This window comes from Chiloscyllium punctatum, chromosome 26 (genome assembly GCF_047496795.1).
Source record: "Chiloscyllium punctatum isolate Juve2018m chromosome 26, sChiPun1.3, whole genome shotgun sequence".
NCBI lineage: Eukaryota > Metazoa > Chordata > Chondrichthyes > Orectolobiformes > Hemiscylliidae > Chiloscyllium > Chiloscyllium punctatum.
In genome coordinates, this window is record NC_092764.1 from 18,872,992 (window position 1) to 18,896,487 (window position 23,496).

The window sequence follows — 23,496 nt, forward strand, 5'->3', positions numbered from 1 at the left end:
TTCCTCCGGGTGCTCCAGTTTCCTCCCACAGTCCAAAAATGTGCAGGTTAGGTGAATTGGCCATGCTAAATTGCCCGTAGTGTTTGGTGAAGGGGTAAATGTAGGAGAATGGGTCTGGGTGGGTTGCGCTTCGGCGGGTCGATGTGGATTTTTTGGGCCGAAGGGCCTGTTTCCACACTGTAAGTAATCTAATCTAAAAACTAACCATTTGGGGACATCGCGGGAACAGTGTTCAGCTGTTGTGAGGCACGCCTATTAGACCTCCTGCCTGATGCATGTAGCAAAAATGAGCCCTTGTCCCTCAGTCAAAGTGCTGCAGTTATAGATTTTGGATCAAAAGATCATAATCTATATTGGATACCAAAAATATCAGCAAGCCTTTTACTCAGCTGTTGGATTTAGAAATGCAGGAAGAGGAGTGGGCCATTTGGCCCCTTGAGCTTGCTCTACCATTCAAAAGACCATGGCTAATCTGTGCCCTAACTCCATATTCTTTGATACCATTGCTTAATAAAATGTGTTCACCTCAGATTTAAGCTTAACAAATTGAATTAGCCTCGAATGCTGTTTAAGGAAAAGAGTTCCAAACCTCCATCTTTCTTTGCATGTCGAAATGCTTTCTAGATCTCCCCTGGTCTGACCCTAATTCTCAATCTATACTCCCCATTCTAGGATCTTCAACTAGTCGAAATTGTTTATCTTTAACTACCCTGTCTCTCCTGAAGATCTCGATTAGATCACCCCTTAACCTTCTAAATTCTAGAGAATTAAAGGCCTCATTTGTCTAATCTTTTTTCATAACTTAACCCCTGAAGTCCAGATATCGCCTTGTGATCCTGTGTTGAACTCCCTCCAGGATCAAAATATCCTTCCTAAGGTGTGCCGCCCACATCTGCTAACAGTATTCTAAGTGGAGTCTAAATTTTTGATTACCGCAGCACAATACTTCAGCACTTTAATACTTCAGCCTTTTAGAATTTCATGAGTCTTCTTGATTACTTTCTGGACCTGTTTGTGGCATTTTAAAGACCTAAGCACCTGAACCCCCAACTCCCGTTGAACATCCACTATGTTTAACTTTGTGCCTTCTAAAAAAAAACCTCTGATCTATCCTTTTCTGGTCTGAAATAGATGATCTCACACTTGCTTATATTAAAATGCATCTGCCACAGCTTTGCCTGTTCACCAAATCTATCCATATCTTCTTGTAATTTCATCAACCCTGTCAACAATGCTGCCCAATTTTATGTTGTCAGCAAATTTGGATGTTTGACTTCTTAACATAGTTATCCAAGACGTTAATGAATATTGTGAATAACTGAGGCCCCAACACAGTTCACTGTGGAACATCCCTTGTCACTCCCTGTCAATTTGCGTACTTACCCATTATTTCAAATCTCTGATTTTTTGCCACTCAACTAATGTTCGATCCACATCAGTAATTTGCCCCCAGTTCTGTGCCCTTCAACCTTAACTAACAGTCTCTTGTGTGGTACATTATTAAAAGCTTTCTTGAAGTCCACATAAATACCATCCATCAACCTATCTCTGTCCACCACCTTTGTTACCTCTTCAAAAAACTCTACGAGGTTTGTCAGACATGACTGACTCTTCATGAATCCATGCTGACTCTCCCTAATTAACCAAAATTTTTGAGGTGATCAGTTCCCCTATCCTTAATTATAGATCCCAACAATTTCCCTACCACATGTCAAGGTAACTGGTCTGTAATCTCCTGATTTCCCTCTGTGACCTTTCTTAAAGAGTAGAGCTATGTGAGCAACTTTCCAAACCAGAGGTATGACGTCTAAATCTAGGAAACTCTGAAAGATTCTTGTTTGGGTATTAGTAATGTTCTCCCTTACCTTTAATGCCCATGGTTGGGCATTAAAGTCCTGCAGATTTCTTATTCTTAACTTTCATTAATTTCCCCATTACTGATGGTTTACTTCAGCTAATTTTATTTAACCCTGTCCCTGATCCTCTGTTAATTTCTTTGGAACGTCCAGGAAATTGTCCTCCTTTTCTGCTCTAAATACTGAAATAAAATAATCACAGAATTTCTATCATGCAAAAAGAGGCCATTCAGGCCATCAAATGTGCACTGACCTTCCAAAGTGCATCCCATCCAGACCTAGCTCCCCATCCTATCCCTGTAACCCCTGCATTTACCATTGCTAACCCACCTAGCCTATACATCCCTGGGACACCACAGGGCAATTTTAGGGTGACCAGTCCACCTAACTTGCACAAGCTTGGAGGGTAGGAGGAAATCTGAGCACTCAGTAGAAATCCACACAGACACAGGAAGCATGTGCAAACACCATGCAAACAGTTGCCTAAGGTTGGAATTGAATGTGAGTCCCTGGCACTGTGAGGCAGCAGTGCTAACCACTGAGCCACCATGTCACCCATTATCCAGTATGTCTGTGGTCAATGCCAATATTCCTGATTATTATTGCTCTGCTTTTGCTTCATGATTGCCTAATATCAACATTTATCTGATCTCCTACCAGGTGGTCTATTGTGGTTTTAGATTAGTGGTGCTGGAAGAGCACAGCAGTTCAGGCAGCATCCAAGGAGCAGCGAAATCGACGTTTCGGGCAAAAGCCCTTCATCAGGAATAAAGGCAGTGAGCCTTTCTTTTATGATTCCTCACATCCCATAAGGCCTCCACTGGGTGCTTTCCCCTCATTACATCCTCCCCCACCATAGAAGTGATTCTGTTTCTAACACGTAATGATACTCTACCTCCTTTGCCCTTTTCTCTATCCCTTCTGTAAACCTTTATGAAGTGGTATGTTTAGTTCACAGTCCTGACCACTGTGCAACTATGTCTCCATAATGGCTACAATACCACAGTTTCCATTTTGAATCTGAGTCTGTAGCTCATTTACTTTGTTCCTTACACTCTGTGCATTTGTATAAAGAACCTTAATTTAGACTGTACAGTCTATTCTGACCTTCGGCATCTTTTTATTATTTCTCCCTCCTGTCTTTCATGATACATTTTTTATAGTCCTACCTTATCCATTAAACTGGTTCCGCTTCTTTATCTTATTAACCTCTACCATCTCATCACAAGTTGACCTGCTGCTCCAGTTTCCACCCCTTTGCTACACGAGTTTAAACCCTCCTGTGTGGCTCAAGCAAACCTCCCAGCAAGGATATTGGTGCTCCTCCAATTTAGCTGCAACCTGTCCTTTTTGTACAAGTCCCACCTACCCTGGAAGAGTTGCCAGTGATCCAGATATCTAAAGCCCTTCCTCGTACACCAGTGTGATCAGCTGTACTATTTTCTTATTTCTGGCCCCACTAGTGGTATCGGGAATAATCCCGAGTACACAGTTCCTGACTACTACCTTTCACCTGCACTTTGAGCCTCCCTGCTGTACAACAGAGCCAGCTGCCGTGCCACTGATTTGACTGTTGCTGTCACCATCTTATGACAGGGAATACCCCCCAGCAGTAACCAAAATGGGGTACATATTAGAGAGGGGGATAGCTACAGGGTCTCCTCCACTGACTCCCACCCCTTCTACAGTCACCCATCTATCTGTCTCAATCTTGGGATTGAAACTTCCATCTAAGACACTTTCCACCTTCTACATGCTCCTAAGTCTAAATGACGCTCCAACCAATCCATGCGGTCTGACAGGAGCTGCAGTTGCACACATTTGCTGCAGATGTAGTTGTCAGAGATGTTTGAATTGTCTTGATTTCCCACATCTCACAGGAGAAGCATACCACCCCACACAGGCTACTGGGTTTAAAAATAATTACTTTAATAAAGGAATAAATCTTATCTAGTTATTTAAATTACAGTTATTACTTACTAGCCAAGAGACTGACCGAATATATTGTCTTTCAAACAACAGTCCAAGTACGCTACCCTGCACGACAGTCAAATTCTCAATACTTCAAACCTGTAAAGCTGTGAAAGAGTTAAAAATTTGAACATGGGGGAAGAAAAGAAATCTCTGATTAATACTCATTTTTAAATTTCAACACATAGTTTGCTCATAAAAATATTCGGTTGTGGGTAAAGTGTTGGAAAGGGTTATAAGAGACAGGATTTACATTCATCTAGAAAGGAATAAGTTGATTAGGGATAGTCAACACGGTTTTGTCATTGGGGAGGTTGTGCTTCACAAACGTTATTGAGTTCTTTGAGAAGGTGACCAAATAGGTGGATGAGGGTAAAGCAGTTGATTTGGTGTATATAGATTACAGTAAGGCATTTGATAAGGTTCCCCATGGTAGACTATTGCACAAAATACAGAGGCATGGGATTGAGGGTGATTTAGTGGTTTGGATCAGAAATTGTCTATCTGAAAGAAGACAGAAGGTGATGGTTGATGGGAAATATTCATCCTGGAGTTCAGTTACTAGTGGTGTACCTCAAGGATCTGTTTTGGGTCCACTGCTGTTGTCATTTTTATAAATGACATGGATGAGGGCATAGAAGGATGGATTAGTAAATTTACGATGACACTAAGGGTGATAGAGTTGTGGATAGTGACGAAGGATGTTGTAGATTACAGAGGGACATAGATAAGCTGCAGAGCTGAGGTGAGAGGTGGAAAATGGAGTTTAATGTGGAAAAGTGTGAGGTGATTCACTTTGGAAGGAACAACAGGAATATAGAATACTGGGGCTAATTGTTGGCTAATGGAAAGATTATTGGTAGTGTCGATGAGCAGAGGGTTCTCGGTGTCCAGGTGCATAGATCCTTGAAAGTTGCCACCGGGTTGATAGGGTTGTTAAGAAGGTGTACTGTGTGTTAGCTTTTATTAGTAAAGGAATTGAGTTTCGGAACCATGAGGTTATGCTGCAGCTGTATAAAACTCTGGTGTGGCTGCACTTGCAGTATTGTGTGCAGTTCTAGTCAGCACATTATAGGAAGAATATGGAAGCTTTGGAAAGGGTTCTGAGGAGATTTACGAAGATGTTGCTTGGTATGGAGGAAAGGTCTTATGAGGAAAGGCTGAGGGATTTGAGGCTGTTTTCATTAGAGAAAAGAAGGTTGAGAAGTGGCTTAATTGAGACATATAAGATAACAGAGGGCTAAATAGGATGATCAGTGAGAGCCTTTTTCCTTAGATAGTGATGGCTAGCACAAGAGGACATAGCTTTAAATTGAGGGGTGATAGAAATAGGACAGATGTCAGCAGTCTTTCTTTACTCAGAGAGTAGTAGGAGTGTGGAATGCACTGCCTGCAACAGTAGTAGACTCACCAACTTTAAGGGCATTTAAATGGTCATTGGATAGGCATTTGGATGAGAATAGAACAGTGTAGGTTAGATGGGCTTCAGATTGGTTGAAGAAGGGCTCATGCCCGAAACGTCGATTCTCCTGCTCCTTGGATGCTGCCTGACCTGCTGCGCTTTTCCAGCAACACATTTTCAGCTCTGATCTCCAGCATCTGCAGTCCTCACTCTTTCCTTCAGATTGGTTTCACAGGTTGCCGCAACATTGAGGGCCAAAGGGCCTGTAATGTGCTGTAATGTTCTATGTTCTCTGTCCTAACAGAAGAAAGACAAACATTACATTTGGTTTTACATCATGAGGCATAGAACACAAAAACAGTGATGGTATGTTGAACTTGTGGCACAACGCAACATGCCCTTTCAAATACATGTTGTAGCTTGGAGCCAAGGTCAATGCTCCAACGATCTTTCCACTACATAGTTGACCAAGAATCTCTCCTATTCTTACTACTTGTCATTAGTGTATGATGGAAGGATTTGGTGATTGATGCTCAATCTGTGGGCCAGAATTATGAATACACATTCCTTATCCATTAAATCCTGGAGTAGGATTTGAGCCTGCAGTTTCTGACTCAGAGGCATGGATGTTTGCCACTGCACCACCAAGACCTCCTGTGCTGAACTTTAACAGGCTGCTAATTATATTGCAGCTGGAAAACTGCAGTTTTTCCAACTCCATTGTTGGTAGGATGTAATAACACTTAAAAATATAGACCAATTCACTTTGGGCTACTGAGGAAGTCTGAAGGATATTGATTAAATGTCTAATTGAAAAGATGACTCCTCTGTTAAGGCACAAGTCCCTCAGTACTACATAGAAGTGTCAGTCTAGATTATTTACCCAATAACCTGAAGCGAGATCTGTACTCCCAATCTCTGATTCAGAGGTGAGACTGGTAGGATTCAACTCTGACAACACTTCAAAATATTTGGGTGAATGTAAAGTACTTTGGGGCATTCTGACATTGTGAAAGGTGTCACATAGATGCTTGTTTTCCCACCTGAGCTAAGACCGATATGTATCTTGTCATTAGCAGCTGGGAGCAGATGATTTTTGTTTGATGGCAGAATGCACAACTTACACACAATGAGCACAAAACATTTGTTAAACTTGACCTGTAAACTGGCCAGAAAGCTCATTTTTCAAATCAGTGACATTAAAATAGAGGCCTTGCATCCCAGTTTAGATCATGTAGATGTCACAGTAGACGAACTATGTTACTTGCTGACAGTGTGTGGTTGGTTGAACACTTTGCATCTCGGAATATGCAGCCAAGGGAGAAAACCGAGAGCATTTACAATGATTGGAAGTCCATCCAGGGTGTGATAATAAAAGCTGACTGCAAACATCTTCTCCTTTCTTGGCAAGTGCTTTATCTGAGATAGTCTGGCAAGTTAAATGCATTTCTTTGTAAAGGTCAGTTTATGGTCAGACTGCCATGCATGTTCTAGAAGTTGCTGGAGCATTAGCCAAGAAGTGTCTGTTTCACAGGGTATGCAGCTCCTGCATATTGAGGACAGAATGCTTTTTTTTCATAATGCTTGCCTCAAAGATGCACTGTTCACTTGAGTGCATTGCCACAGCAACTAGATGTGGCTTCCTGTCCATGGCCATTCATGGGCATTAGCACAAATCACAGATGCTTTTAGGCTGTGGTGGGAAAAATAACCTCATTAAAGTTGGCACCTCCCCAGAGGCACTTAGCAGCAGAACTTGCTGGATGTTTGGCAATTCTACATCTCACATTTTGACCAGGAGAGGAGGGACCAATTGTAGTTCCCCCACGCTACTGTTCTGACTGACCTCAGCAAACCTGGAACAGCATGGGAACCAAGATATGAAACATTCATATGGCACCATTGACATAAGGAAATGTTTGCAAAGGACATCACAGGAATGTAATCAGGGAGAATTTGACACTGAGCCATAAACAAAGAACTTTATGACAGGTGATGAGGAGCTTGGTCAAGCATTAGAGCAGCATGGAGATGGCAGGATTTTGATGGAGCTGGAGAAGGTAACCAAGATAGTGAGAAGTGGAGTCATTGAGGGATTGGGAATCAGGGATTGAAATTTTAAAATCAAGTTATGACTTAATTAGGCTTTACTTAGGAGCAGTGAGCACAAGAGTGACGGATGAGCAGGACTTGGTGAGAATTAGGCAGCAAAGGATTTCGAGTTGAGAGTGTGTTGCTGGAAAAGCACAGCAGGTCAGGCAGCATCCGAGGAGCAAGAAAATTGACGTTTCGGGCCGAAGCCCTTCCTGATGAGGTTCAGGTCGGATCATTTTTAACGTCATAATAAACCTCTCCCAATCTGAGCTTCAGATACCATGCTGGGAGCTAATGATGTATTACAAGTTGCTGCAGAACCTAGCATGCTGTGTGGATAAATATATGGTGTAAATTGAACTCTAGCTGCTGAAGGAGTGAGGTGTCAGATATTAAAGTGATGGTTTGACATCTGTTAGGTCACTAGCATATTCCTGTGAAGTGCAATATGACCTGTCACTCACTGCATTGATATGAAGGTGTAGTTGGGGTGGGGGTGGGGGGGAGAGGGTGCACAGGTGTAACACAGTACAACCATAAAACTACTCCTTGTTTAGCTGACAACTGAAATAAAAATCTTCAGTCCAAAGATCTGTGGGGTTATGTCCTTCAATGCTAGACAGAAAACATTTACCTTTGTAGCATTGTGTTATTGTGGCAGTTTTTAACATTGCACCAAGTGTAATTAGAGGACAAGGACTAAGTGGACTAGGATGTGCAAATAGAATTTAAAGTTAATATTCTTATTTTATATTAAATATTAAATATGATAAGTTAGGGATATAAACGAGAGGTATTTCGAAGATGGAGTGTTGGCAGACACAAATCAAGGGGCTACAGTTCCACCACAGTCAGTGCATTGTAATTACAGGAATGACATCTTCAACAGATAGTTTCCATTGTAAATGTGGATATGAGAATTTTTAAGGAGAAAATTGACCTAAAAAAGGAGACCGAACATGATAACAGACTGATGGTATCCTATTAATTCATCTGATTCAGTTGAATTTATGTAGCCTTACTAGGAAATGTGTGAATAGGTAAAAAGAAGTGTGTATGGATCTGACATATTTAATACATTGCAGGTGATAGCACACAATGCATGTTGAAATAAATCAAGCAAAATTATCTTTTAACCACAAAATAATTTCATTTGCATTTAGAAATGACATAAATTGGAGTTGGTCCTTAATGAATTTGCTACATTGATTGATTGAAAATGATTAATCGCCAATGTACTCATGTACTGAATGAGCATTCATCCCAATCCAGAAATGTTTGTGCACACTGACAAGTGCATACTCAGCGTTCACTCTTTGACACACTCTGTTTGCTCACTGCCAAGGTAACATACATAGACACAAAACATACTTACTCCACACCTTACAATCAGCCACAACCTCATCCGTTATTTTTCTAAGACCAAAAGAGCATTTTTATGGATTTCTTGGCCCTCTTTTTTGCTTCCTCAGAGCTATAACTTCATGGCGAATGAAGAGAAGCCCAAGTATCAATCTAGGAGTAGGCCGTGAGCATCAACTCTAGTTTTCAACTGGGAGACATAGCAAAATTGGACAATGTTACTTCTGGTTAGCTAAATGCAGGACTTCACATCTGGCCCTATGGAAGAGGAGAGTTTATACATGAAGCCATGATTACTGCAAATACTTAATGCTGACAAAGTTCACTCATAGGACTGAATTTAATGAGATGGGATACATGGCGAGTGGGGTGAAGGAATTGGGTGGGAGGTGGAATTTGAATATTATGCTGGTATGAAAAGTAAACTTAATGGTGTCACATGACAGATCAGGGTTGATGCTGGACTGTTGCAGGTGCTGACCTGTAATATGTTTGCATAATGTGAATGCTCATTATCTTAAAACTTTACAAACCTTTCAGATTAAGTCAGTATCACACAGGAACCACATGACACTCATATCTGTGCTGAAGCTGACAAACTCATCGGGATGATGGCATGATTAAAAATGGTGGGCACTAATTGGCATTGTGCCTGAGGTGAATGGTTGAAATTGTTAATTTCAGCAGCACCAAGGGAGGGGACCTGGAGAACGACAAATTGAATGACGGGGTCAGGACAGTCAAGAGCAAATCAGGAATGAGGAGGGTTCAGTCAGGGCCATGGACAAAACCAGTAGGGTTTGGGAAGAACATCAGGTCGGCTCAGGGCATGGAGGAATGGAACTGGGCTGTGAAGGAGGTCAGTAGCTGGGATTGGGGTGTCCGATTGCTGAGTGGGAAGGGTCTTGATTCTGATGATGGGAGTTATTAATGAAGGTTAATTAAATGTAGGGCATGGTTAATACAGTCGTGTTTGAGTCAAAATCAAGATGCTGTCAGGCAGATGGAATGCTCAGTCACAAAACAGTTTTGATTTATTAATGGGACAACATCAGTCTGAATATTTGAAGATTTGTCTAGATTAAAGGAGGAGTGCTGATGAGTTAGGTTTTGGCTCATTGAGAGGCAATAGTATGTCCATCTCCATGATGAAAGAGTCCAAGGTGATGATTGGAATTTCAAGGTGCCAATGATATGCCCACAGTTGTCATAAAGTAACCTCAAAGTTAAGAGTGGCACTTTGTGGTCTGGAATACACAGGTGATTCAAAGGGGTGGCCGGTGGTTTCTGCCATCGTTCCAAAGAATTTGACAGTATCATTACAGATGAGGATCACCCATTACCAGGGCAAAGGGCTTCTCTGCCTTTCCTTGGAGTAGGTGGTACTCAAGTCTCCATTGGAACTCCCTTAGAGCCACTAGCAACATCAGTAAATAATCAGTGACATCATAAAGTCTGTACAGTGTGGAAGCAGGCCATTTGGTCCATTGAGTCCACACCGACCGTCCACAAAAGGATCCTGCACTGACTCACCCCTGTATCCTATAACCCAGTATTTTCCATGTCTACTCCAGGTAGCCTGCACATCTTTAGACACTATGGGCAATTTAGCAAAGCCAATCCGCCTAACCTGCACATCTTTGGACTGTGGAAGGAAACTGGAGCACCCAGAGGAAACCCACGCAGACGCAGAGAGCATGTGCAAATTCCACACAGACAGTTACCCATGCATGGAGTCAAACCCAGGTTCCTGGTGTTATGAGGCAGCAATACTAACCACTGAGCCAACATGCCACTCTTTTTTTTGCCACAATCTTGGGAGAATTTATTTTTTTCTCTCTGGAAGAACCCAACTGAATAATGTATTTTACACTTACTTTAAGGACATACATTTGTTGTGCAAATCACTGGCTGCTGATCATACAAGAAATTCTGAATTCTCCTTGATAACATTATCAACATTTTAGTTTGTTATCAGTGTACTTATGTAACAGAACAATACGATACTTATAGGACCTGAGGCCATAATAGGACTTAGTTCAGGAAGATCAGAACAAACGTTATGATTCATAGATGTAATGTGTGAGTTGAAAATACAGGACCATCATAGCAGTTAAATTGTAAGGGCAAATTTCATAAACTTGACTTGTATTGCCTGGAGTTTAGAAGATTGAGGGTGGAGGTAATTGAGATATTTAAAGTGTCATAAGAGTTCAAAGGTTGGATTCAGATAAACTATTTACCCTAATGAGTGAATTTAGAACAAAGGACATAAAATCTGAGCTAGATGAGTTGGGAGATAAATCAAAATGCATTTATTTTCTCTACACAGAGGATTGCAGCCATATGGAATTTTCTCCCTCAAGACGGTGTCAACTGGAAGGATTTCCATTGTCTAGCCATCTAATCGATTTGCGACCACAGACAATGAACCTTGCAGTCATCCTCATGTTTCCCCAGGAGTTCTCAGTTGTGTTCCTGCAGAGCTCTGCTGCTTTCAGAGCTTTGGAAGGTCCCAACAAACCCAGATTGATGGTGGGACCTTCCAACAGCAACCTACCCTGGTCATGGAATTGTACGTGTTTCATGTGTTTGCTGCTGGCCCTGTTAATTGTACCATTTGCTTCTGATTTGAAACTGGAATGCGGCGATCAAAAAACCAGCAAACAGGAAGAGTAAACAAGCTGGGGTTCATTAGGACTTGTCAGGAACACAGCAGGGAGCCATTGTTGCTGCTGAATTAGAGTATTGAAAGCAAAAAGTGTTATTCAAACCTAGGAGGTCAGTTAGTGGCACAAAATGGTCATCATTTGAATGGATTGCCTCTTTTTCCATTTATTGCACTGTGGTGCTGCTTGATGTTTGCCATCATGTCTGCTCCATTCAGCAAGGTGATGGCAAGCTGAGTCATGTCTGCTGTTTGCCATTTAGCATTGCTTTGAGAGTCAGTTCCTATTCCCAGACATTGCCCAGCACCACAACTCAGTGCTGAGTTGGCCTCTGGCTCAACTGGGAGTTCTGCAAGTTTGCAGATTTGTTGTGGGGCTGGAACTTAAAGGTGTTCCAGGTGTTGGGTTCCTGACCTCAGATTGAAAATCCATTCCCTTGTCTCCACGGTGGAGTCCTGCAGTTGAGGATACTCTGAGACTTGCTCAGTGTGTGACACACAGAGGAGTGAGTACCTTGCATGTAGGTGCTGATGCTAAAACTAGTCTCTGTGCCATTTCTGTATTTAAGCTAAGGCAGTTACCTTTGCACATGTTTTATGATGGATCAGGACATTTAGTCCTGAAAGGTACAGAAGACATTTAATGTGTGAAGGATTAGTTCAGCCTGGTTCTTATCCATGTCAAGCCATTCACAAAAGAGCTGAATCTATGAAATTTGACAAAAGCCATAGATGTGAGCAGCTGTTGAGGTATACGAGCTGCATGTGAAATATCTTCAAATCCACATGTTGAGTCATTGCTCAGAGATTGTGTGGCTGTGAATTGTCAGCAGCAGGCAGCCATTGATTAGGATAGGCATCGGGCAAAATTTTAAGTAAACCAACTAGAAATCATGACTTAGAAAGCTTGTTACTAAAGGCTGTTTTCTCTGAAGTTTCCAATATTCCTTGTTTCATGCTTCACCTCCTATGACAAGGACTGTTTGGATCACTTGTGTAAAACACCTTAGTCCCAGTTTTGATGTAGTATTCCTTAAAGAGTTATGTCTATGTTTCTAACGTAAAGCAGATGTGAGGTATGTGTCTTTTATATGGTAGTGGTCTAAAGAACATACTGTGCAGTGAGGAGATGTGCCTTTGTACAGAACCATCCTTGAACATAGACTCCACATTATAATGTTTCTGATCCTGTCTTGGGTAGTCGGTACCTTGTGCATTGTGGTAGCTATCATAGAGCTTCAAAACACACTACGTTGCTCACTCCCAACAGTTCTGCCACTAACCACCAAATTTTAAAACTGAAATTGAATCTTCTAACCTGAGCACAATCTTTGCTTTCTCACCTACACTTCCTCAATCTTTGTTGATTATGTTCTGTATACAAGCCTTGAGCTTTCTGTCATCAAAGAAATGTGATCGCTGAATTGACTAATGTAATCAAGAGACTTTCACAAGCAAACACATAAAATTGCTGGAGAAATTCAGCAGGTCTGGCAGCATCTGTGGAGAGATGAAAGAGCAGGGCTCCGAAAGCTAGTGCTTCCAAATTATCTTGTTGGACTATAACCTTTTGTTGTGTGATTTTTAACTTTGTACACCCTAGTCCAACACCTGGCATCTCCAAATCATGTGGAGAGAGAAATGTTTCAAGTCCGGAAGTTCTGAAGAAGTCATTGCCGACTTGAAACGATAATTCTGTTTCTCTCTCTCCAGAGATGCTGCCAGACCTGCTGAGTTTCTCCAGCATTCTCTGTGTTCATTTCAGATTTTCCGTATCCACAGTATCTTACCTTTATTTGAGTGTTTAATTCACTCCCACTTCTCTGTCAGATATGTTCACTTTGAAGAAGTTCTGCTTTTCTCTTAAATACACCATCATCTTGAGCTGCCAGTACCCAGTTGGTGCCTTAAGTAAATGATCATTCCTGGGATTTGAACCTGGGCACTGACATTGTCAGTCTGCTCGTTCATGTAGGAAATCATTGCTGAACTTGATGTTTCATTCACCTGATCCATATGTAGATCCACCTTTTGTGGAAGTTGCCCTCTGGCAAGTGAGAATAGACACTGCGAGCTGTTCCTTTATTCCTCTTGCCACCACGAGTCAAGCCAAGAATCAAGAGTGGCTTTATTTTTCATATACAACCGATACAGTAAAAGTGAGATAGCATTCCTCCAGGACAAAAGTGCTACATGGACAGCACAAAGTACACGATCATACAGAGAGTGGCATAAAGTGCATCAGAAGTGCAAAACATGCAACACCAACCAACATTTACCCTGGAACGTTGTCTCTGCTGGGATTCATTAAGAAAGTGCAGACTGGTTAATCAAAGTTAGTGCCATGTTTCTGTTTGTCAGGCTGAAAACCACACTACAATGCATATCAGTCTTATTTTTGATGGATGTGTTTGGTGTGCAGTGCAGAGCTGAGCTTGCTTAGAAATTAACTTACTTGTATCACTGAACTCACTGTAAGTTGTGCATCTATGCATTCTTGATTTAATAAAGAAATCTTCTTCTCTTACTAGGTTTTAGATGGTCTCTATCTTGGAAATATTAGAGGTAAGTGTGGCTATCATTTCTTAACTTGTTATCATGGTTACCATGGACTTAAACTGCATTATTGGTTCTTTAAGTTCTTTTGCCCACCATTAGAACAAAGCTACCAACTGCTATAAATTACAATGGCCAGTGCCTTTTTTACAAGTTAATAATATTTCAGTCAATAGACCCATGGATGCTCCTAGACCATTTGGCCCATCATGTCTGAGTCTGCTCTTTGCTGGAACCATCCAAAACTAATAGCAGCTTCCAGCTCCCTTCCAGTCACCGTGATTCTTCCTCCACTTCAAGTAGTTACTCAGTCTTCCCTTAAAACTATCTCTGCTTCAATCACTTTCTGTGGCAAAGCATCTAATTTTCCAATAATCTGTCTGTAAGAATGTTACTTTCTGATTCTTCATAACAGTATTGATCAATCACACCTCAGCCAGGAGGAATAATAACTCAGAGTTTTGTCAATGTCAATTTCAACCTCAAAGTTGAATTTCCATTTAGAATGTGTGTTGAGTATTAGAGTGATTCCTTCTTATGTTTGTTGGCATAAGTGAAAAAAGTGCTAGATTAAAATGGATGTATTGTTAGATTAAATGAATAAATTCAATAACAAATTCAGGAGGAACTCCATTACTGAAAAACTGGTGAAATTGTCGAAATAGACGGTGAATGGAGTGGATCAGGTAGACAGTGTAGGAGCATTTAAGGGGAAATAAGATGGGTGTCCAAGGAGAAAGGATTAGAAGGTAATGCTGATAGGGTTACAAGTGCCAGGCAATGACTATCTCCAATATGAGATAAACTAATCATTGCCTGTTGACATTCAACAACATTACCATCACTGAATCTCTCACTATCAACATACTGGAGCTACCATTGACCAGAAACTGAACTGGACTTGTTCCATGAATACAGTGGCTATAAGAGCAGGTCAGAGGCTAAGAATCTTGCAGCAAGTAACTCACCTCCTGATTTCCCAAAGCTTGTGCATCACCTGCAAAGCACAAGTCAGGAGTCTGATGCAATACTCTCCACTGCCTACATGGGTGCAGCTTCAACAACAGCCAAGAAGCTTTACATTGTTCAGAGCAAAGCAGCCTGCTGGATCAGCATGACATCTACAAATATTCACTCCCTCCACCACCGGCATTCCATAGCAGTGTGTACTATCTACAAGATGCACTGCACAAATTCATCAAGTTTTTTTGATAGCACCTTCCGAACCCACGACCACTTCCATCTAGAAGGACAAGGGGAACAGATACATGGGAAAAAAAACTGCAAGTTCTTCTCATAGCCATTCACCACCCTGACTTGGCGATGTATTCCTTCAGTGTTGTTGGATTGTAATCCTAGAATCTCCTCCCTAATAATATTGTGGGTCTACCTACAGCACATGGACTTCAGCCGTTCAAGAAGGCTGCTCACCACTACCTTCTCAAGGGCAACTAGGGATGGGCAATAAGTGCTGGCCAGTCGGCGAATCCCATGTCTCATGAATGAATAAAAATATGCAGTAGAGCAGAAGGAGCATAAACACCAGATATAAATTTTGCTTTACTTTCTATGTAATAAAATGCATGTAGTAGCAATGTACACATCTTTCAAGTATTTTTCAATGCTTAATTGTTATTGAGCTGCTGAAGACTGGACAGCTAAAAAGGTATGTATAACTTAATTGTTCTGTTATAGCATGCACCCAGTCTCCATTTCAGAGAAATGCTATAGAAACAGACTGAGGAGATTTTGTGTTTTCAGCCAACCATGTATAACTGAAGAGCTGGAGAATTTTAAAATGTTTATATTGCCACAAAAAACAACCCCACAAATTTTGCAGGCAGATGAATTCAGAATGAAATGAAATTAATTTAAAAGCAGAACAAGGTTGTTGTGGGATGACCTTACTTGAAGAGGTGTATATTTGACAAGCCCATCAATCAGCAGTAAATGTTATAATTCCTGTCAGACCTCTCTTTTAGTGGGTACTTGAGCTAAACCATCAAGATGAAATTGACTATGATAGCCTTTTGGAATACTGCATTTAAATCTGGTCTCCCAGCTATTGTTAAACTTGAAAGATAAGATTTATGAGGATGTTGCCGGGACTGGAAGGTCTGAGCTATAGGGAGAGGCTGAACAGGCTGGAAATACAGAGGCTGAGTGGGTGACCTTATAGAGGTTTATAATATCATGAGGGGCATGGATAGGGTGAATCGCTAAGGCCTTTTTCCCCATTGGTGGGTCAAGTCTAAAAGTAGAAGGCATAGGTTTAGAGTGAGAGGGGAAAGATTTGAAAGGAACTAAGGAGCAATTTTTTCAAGCAGAGGTTGGTGTATGAAATGAGCTGCCAGAGGAAGTGGTGGAGGCTTGTACAATTACAACATTTAAGTGCATCTGTATCGGTATATGAATAGGAAGGTTTTACAGGGATATGGGTCAAGTGCTGGCAAATGGAACTAGATTCATTTAGGATATTTGGTTGATATGGACAAGTTGGACTGAGGGACTGTACACCTGTACTGTTGTAAATTTGAAATGCTCCATACTGATGAAGGGTTTTTGCCTGTACCATTGATTTTCCTGCTCCTCGGATGCTGCTTGGCCTGCTGTGCTTTTCCAGCACCACTGTAATCTAGACTCTGGTTACTGTCACAGTCGGGAGTCTATCAGAATGATGCAGACAGTGATGGATGTTAGAGGGTACTGGGATGATTTGAAGAGAGAAGCACATGACACATATTGGAATAGTGAATCTGCTGAGGTGGGACCCTCAAAGAGAAGTTAAAAATAACAGACATAACTTGAAGGCATTATTTTTTAAGCAGCAGGTTTTTCTGATCTTACACATAGCCGAGAAAGCATAATTGAAATTGTATTCAGTGATAACTTTCACAAAGCTATCAGATAAGTGCCTGAAGGGGTGTGTTTTGTAGGGCAATGAGGACTGAATGGGGGAGTGAGAGCGATTGGATAGTACTTTCAAGTGCCAGCACTTTTACCATGGACCAAACAGCCTCATGTTGAGAAGTCAGTCACCTAGTGGTATTATCACTAGACTATTGATCCAGAGACTCTGTGGTCTTGGGTTTGTGCTAATTGGTGTAATCTGAAATCAACAAAAATCTGGAATTAAGAGCCTAATGGTGACTATGAAGCCATTGTTGATTGTTGGAAAAAAACCCATCTGGTTCCCTAACAACTGTAGGAAAGGGAACTGCCATATTTACCTGCTCTGGCTGACATGTGCCTGTAGTCCGACAGCAATGTGGCTGACTCTCAACTATCCTCTGACCAATTAGGGATGGGCAATTGAATACTGGCCTGGCTAGCGATGCTGTCTTCCTGTGAATGATTAATAAAAATTCTGTGCTGTATTCTGTATATGATTCAAGAAATAATATGTGAAGATCTACACTAACCTCTCTCTACTGTCCCTAACTCAGAGTAGCACAATCTGTTGCAGCTCCATAAAACAGATGGGTGTTTTTTTAAAAATTGTTGATTCTTGGGATGTTGGTGAGACCATCATTTACTGCCCATTAGTATATCCATTGAATGGCTTGCTGGCTTTTGCAAAGGGCAGTTAAGAGTCGACCTATGGGTCTTGAGTCATGTGTAGGTCAGACTGGGAAAGGACGGCAGATTTCTCTCTGTAAACGAACATTAGTGAACTAGATTTTCATGACAATGAGTTAGCTCATGGTTCCCATTTAATTTGCATTTGGTATGTGTGCTGTGCTTAAAGGCATATCCATGTCTAATGCTTTAGTTTCTAAATGCAAGATTTGTTGAATTAAGTTCCCCAATTACCATAGTGGGATTTGAATTCATGTCCCCAGGGCAGTAGTGCAGGAACATCACCATTATTCTCTGATATCCCACTTTAATCTCGTACCAGGCTCACAGTGAACAATTCATCTCCTCATTTTATGCACAAATAAGATATTTGGTTGCCTCATCTAGTTTTAGATAAATCTTTGTCACCTTTCACGTTTCACTGATAAATAATGTTTACTGGATTTACTTCCTCTAGTGGGAGATCTCAGAATAAAATGCTAAATGCAAGTGGTAATTACGTTGAGGAGAAATTCATGTAGACAGATGGTAGAGGCTCCCCGTTTAGCTATATTTCACTTTGAAAGCTCACCACTTGTCCTGTGAGGTTTTCAGTACTTCCTGTGTGTATATTTAGTGTTATTGTGTAACTGTCAGCTTTAAACAACAGGATGTTAATCAGAGCTCAACCCTATTTGACTCCACATTACTTTGTCAGCTTTCTATCTGCTGTCACTCCCTAAATTACAGTGGGCCATTCAGCGCTGCGAGCCTGTTCTGTCATTCAGTTAGCTTGGGGTTCATTTGTCCCATTTACCTGCCTTCAAATCCTTTCGTATCATAACCTGACAAAAATCTATCAAACTCAGTTTTGAAATTTCCATTTGACCCTCAGCCTCACAACTTGTCGAGTTTTAGATTTTCATTACCCTCCATGTGAATAACTGTTTCCTGGTGTCACCCTTTAATGGGCAAACTCTAATGTTAAGAGAATATCTGCTCACATGGATTTCCCCACAATAATAAATATAGCAAACTATTTATTAACTGGTGCCTACAGGACCAGAAGTGTGCAGGTTGATCAAATACTCCAATTAATCAATATTAAAAACACACTCAGTAATGGAAATGTAATGCAGGGAGTATACACACCACTGTTACATTTTACTTTGGGCATAAATCACTTAAATAATAATGTAGTTGTTTAAATAATAATAACAATAGCGTTTCTTTCTCTATCTCTACACCATTTAATCCCTTAATCGTTCTAACTATTTCAAAGGGATCAGCACTTAATTCTCTACACACAAGGAATTATCAACCTACATTTTGGGATATTCCAACATTTCTTTTCCCAATGTGCTGCATGAGAAAGAGTTGCTTACAATTGTTTGGATTTGCTGTAAGCCACAGAGCACCTGAGCTAAGCAAGAGACATTGGTCAGACTGCAGCTGGAATACTTTGAAAAGGTTTAGTCCCCTTATCTAAGAAAAGGTGTATTGGTATTGGAGACAGCCCAGAGAAGTTTCGTGAGACTGATCCCAGGTGTGGAAGGATTTTCATTCATTCGATAATCAATGGAGCTTCAAAGATTGGGAGGAGACCTCATTGAAATGAACTTAGACATTTCAATCTTATGGGACTTGACCAGGGCAGATGCAACAAGGTTATTTTTCTGTGGGAGAGTCTAGGACCAGAGGGCATAATCTCAAAGTAAGGAGTCGCCCATTTAAGACAGAGATGGAGAGGGATATTTTTTCTCTTGGAGGGTAGTGAATGTGTGGAATTCTTTATATAGAAACTTGAGTGCTTAAATAATTTCGAGATTGGGATAGTTTTTTTTGTAAATATTTTTATTGAGAAAAAGATTTTGAATTTTTAACAAAATTACATAATTACTACAAACAAGCGAAAAAATCTTATAACAACAATAACAGTAACCAAACTACTTGTCTACTCCCCAAACAATTTGGAAGAAAAAAAAGAATAAAGAGAAATATAAACCTACACAAACTACAATTCAATAAATGACTAAATCAAAAAGCAACTGAATGAAAGCGAATTGAACCAAGGCAAATTAAACTGTGTTAAGTTACAACACTCAGCATAATCCCACCAAAGCTCCCCACTACTAGGAACATCAGTTGGCAAAGCCGTAATTGTTTGGAATTCTTCCTCCCAGGGGCCCCCAGCCCACCAGACACAGCTCTCATGGCTACACAAAGGCCCTGACCAATATAGCTGACAAGTCTGTGTCTGTACAGTTCAAAAAGGACCGCCATGTACTACGGGATAGATTTTTAATCAATAAGGAAATCAAGGGTTATGGGGAAAAGGCCGGAAAGTGGAGTAGAGGATTATCAAATTACCCATGATCCAATTGAATGGTGAGGTAAACTCGATGGGCTGAATAGCCTACTTCTACTCCTCATAGTCTTATAGGAGGAAAACAACATCAGCCTGAAGTCCTGCTCCTGACCACCCTCTGATGGCTGTTGAAGAGAGCCAATGCTCCTAGATTGTCAGGTTTTGGCTCCACTGAGTTGACCCCCATGGTTGTTAGCTCCTCGTTAAATATTGGGAGAGAGTGATTCATACCCTCAGAACCGATCCCCAGCCAAACGTCAGTGGCTTCAGGAGAGAAGCAGAGAGAAGTAGTGGAAAAGGAAACAATTTCTTTCATGTATGCTTTGAAAAAGACAGCCACAGAATTTTAGATGCATTGCACAGTGACTTGAGTTAAGGGTCACACTGTTCTCCTGGGCTCTGGCTATTTCTTGCTGTTTTCATTATGTGATAGTGTTCATTTATTAATGAAATAGAACCATGTAAACAATTAGCTCAGGAGGATCCTGGAACAAGCAATGTTGTTGCCTTCTGTTCAAATGCTCAAGAGAATAGGAATCCCTTCTCGTTGTGATTTATTTTTGGTGCATTTTACTAACATACAAGGATCAACAGGAAGACATATCTGCAGCCCCATTGTCTTCTGACACAGATTAGGTGGGATGTTTCATTTTGACAAAGGGTCCCACCCAAAACACATACCTTCAAAGGTCATCAATTCATTGTGTATTTCCAGTTTTCAGTTCTATTTTTAAGATTTCCAGTGTTTGTGTTTCTGTTTTATTGCCTATTTTGATCTTGGCATATTCCCTTTACTGCAAACTGTGAAATGAGTTAACACTTAATTTTCGTAGAATGTCTCCAAATTAATGGATGCTTTCACTAATTATAGTGCTACCCACATCCCACATTGTAGAATTTGATTCGCAAAATTGCAACTCGCTCTTATTCTTTGCACAGTGTTGTGCTTATGTGGGTGTTTAGTCATTATGAATGTGGTTTTTGTATTTGCTGTCGCCCACAGACTCCCAGGACAAAGATAACCTTGTAAAGAATGGAGTTTCCCATGTCCTGTCTATCTGCCACAATGCCAAGCCTGTACTTGAGGTAAGCATCACAATTAGCAAGAGCTGCAACAGTTATATTTGTCCTATAGTAATTTTCTGACATCAATGTGAAGGTATTACTATAAAATGGGTTTTGGATTGGATTGGCTTGTGATTAAGTGTTACCTGTGGTTCAGTGGGAAGATCTCTCACTCGACTCAGAAGCTTACTGGTTCAAGTACCACTCCAGCAGTTTGAGTACAAAGCTTGACAAGGCCTGAGGATGGTTCTCTAGTGTGCCCTGAGACAGTGCTGCAGTGTTGAAGTGACGGTCTTTGGGATTGGGCATTAGGTGGATTCAAGAGCTCCCATGACAATCTAGAAGAAGAGCAGGAGAGTTACTCTTGGTGTCCTGGCCAATATCTGTTTTTTTTTGATGTTACTAAAATCGTTATCCGGTCATTATCATATTATGTTTTGTGGGAACTTACTGTGTACAATCAGGCTGCTATGTTTCCTCCATTATAACAGTTCTGAAGTACCTTGGAACATTCTAAGGTAATGAAAGGCTTAACACATACTGTATGTAGATTCTTCCTTTGATTAGCTCCCTCTTGTCCAAAATGTCACCTTAACATAATGTTGGCTACTATCTACGGCAACCCACCCAAATAGTTTGGGTGGGGTGGGGGGATTATGGAAGCTTGCTGAGGACACTATTGGCTGCCTTTCAGATGGCTACTTCTGCCCTTTAGGAATAGCCCATCTCCCCTCAAAGAACTGCTGGCCATTCAGGTGGCTGCCTCTAGTGATACCATACTCAAGCAAGGAGGAGATGATCTGCATTCTGAGGAAGAGTTACTGGACCAGAAGCATTAACTCTGATTTCTCTCCATAGATGCTACCAGACCTGCTGAGCTTTTCCAGCAATTTCTGTTTTTGTTTATAATTTCCAGCGTCCACAGTTCTTTCGGTTTTTATTCATGAGGTGAACTGCGATTGATTAGAATGTTGCAAGCCTCAGGGGGATGGGGAGGGGGGTTGCGTGGGGATTTAAGGGATCCATGGGGAAAGGTTTGGGGGTGAGTCCTACATTTTTGCCCACTGATGGACCAATGGGGCCAGATTAAATAATTGGGACCCCTGGTGCCCAGCACCAACCTATGCAGGGAAACCCACCAGCTTGGTTGCTCAGTTTGGGTCCCTTTCTCCATCAATTCAGATCCAAGTGATGATGGGAATGAGACTAGAAGTGGCTCACCCAATGCTTTGCCTGCCTAAAGCAAAATTGTAGTTTGTGTTGGTCGTCAGATTGGTGAAGAAGGGGTTTGTGGCATTGATAGCATGGTTCCCTAACCCATCTGTTTATATACTCATGTAAGGTTCAGCCTCACCAGAAGCTGTCCACATTTGATTTGCGCTGAGATTTAGTTCCTTAGCCCCTGAGTGTTGTCGATGACTCAGACTTTGTACCAAAACAAGTCACATGGTGCTCCATTGCAATCTGTATATCCATCCCAAGGGAACTGATCACAACCAATTCATCGCATCCCAACCTGTGCACGTCATCTCCAAGCACTGGACAAATTCACACAGCCATAGGGCATTTATAGAGCAGTCCCTGACTAACTGGAAGAGGAGGTGGTCGATAAGGGTAGATTAACAATAAGGTTGGGTTGGGGTTGGGCTGAGGAATTTGAGTGGACATTGAGTTCACTACAGCTTCCAGTCAGAAGAAAAGGAGAATGGAGTGTCTCATGACAGAGCTCAAGAATCTATGACTCTTTTCAATTCTGAAAAATGATGCAGAAGCTGAAGAGAATATTTAATACAATTCAACCTGATTTAAAATCTGTAAAAAAAGTGTCTGTTTCTCTTTGCAAACTATTTTCCTTCTTCAGATCTCTTTCACATTAAAATCTCACCACAGCCGTTTCCATGTGGACTCTCCCAGTGCCTCCCAGTTTCTGCCAATGTGAGAACAACTTATGGTCATTGATCATTATGTTGTTTCCTTCGTCCATTTTCCTAGGGAAGGAAGGGTCTCATGCTGTGTCATCCCAGGTTGGAAAGACTGACATGAGTGGGGGCATTTTACTGTGCGATGGAAGCAGCCACAAATCTATAAACCATCACTCAACACACCTTTTAAAGAGATAAAGAGCTTATGCCCGAAACACCAACTTTCCTGCTCCTCAGATGCTGCCTGACCTACTGTGCCTTTCCAGCGCCACACTTTTCGATACCCTTTGAAGAATCTTATTTCTATCATTTTAAGCAGAATACCCATTATTGCCTACATGGAAAGGGGCCACCGCACAACTTTACAGAGTCAGAGGGTTATACAATGCAATGGGCGGCTGTTTGGCCCATCACAACCATGCTGGCTCTTTGAAAGACCCATCCAGTTAATCGTTGTCCCTTGTTCCTTCTTTGCCTTTCTATTTTTAATGTTCTACCTTACACATAGTAAGATAAGATGTTAAGATATTTAGTTGGTTGCTAATTTGGTCCAGGGGTTTGCTGAAGGAAGCTAAATTCCAGTACAACTGCTATTTCTTTGAGGTAGAGTCGAGAGTGTGGTACTGGAAAAGCACGGCAGGTCAGGCAGCATCTGACGAGCAGGAGAATCGACA

The 23,496-nt window shown here is 41.2% G+C and overlaps 1 protein-coding gene across 1 annotated transcript in view; it reads left to right on the forward strand.

The window, feature by feature from the left end:
- The window catches only part of dusp22a (dual specificity phosphatase 22a), a 119,679-nt gene that overhangs the window by 3,290 nt on the left and 92,893 nt on the right, over positions 1 to 23,496 (forward strand). Inside the window, exons 2-3 of the mRNA XM_072595906.1 lie at positions 13,885 to 13,918; positions 20,839 to 20,921. Coding sequence (XP_072452007.1) covers positions 13,885 to 13,918; positions 20,839 to 20,921 — 117 coding nt within the window. The remainder of the gene's footprint in view (positions 1 to 13,884; positions 13,919 to 20,838; positions 20,922 to 23,496) is intronic.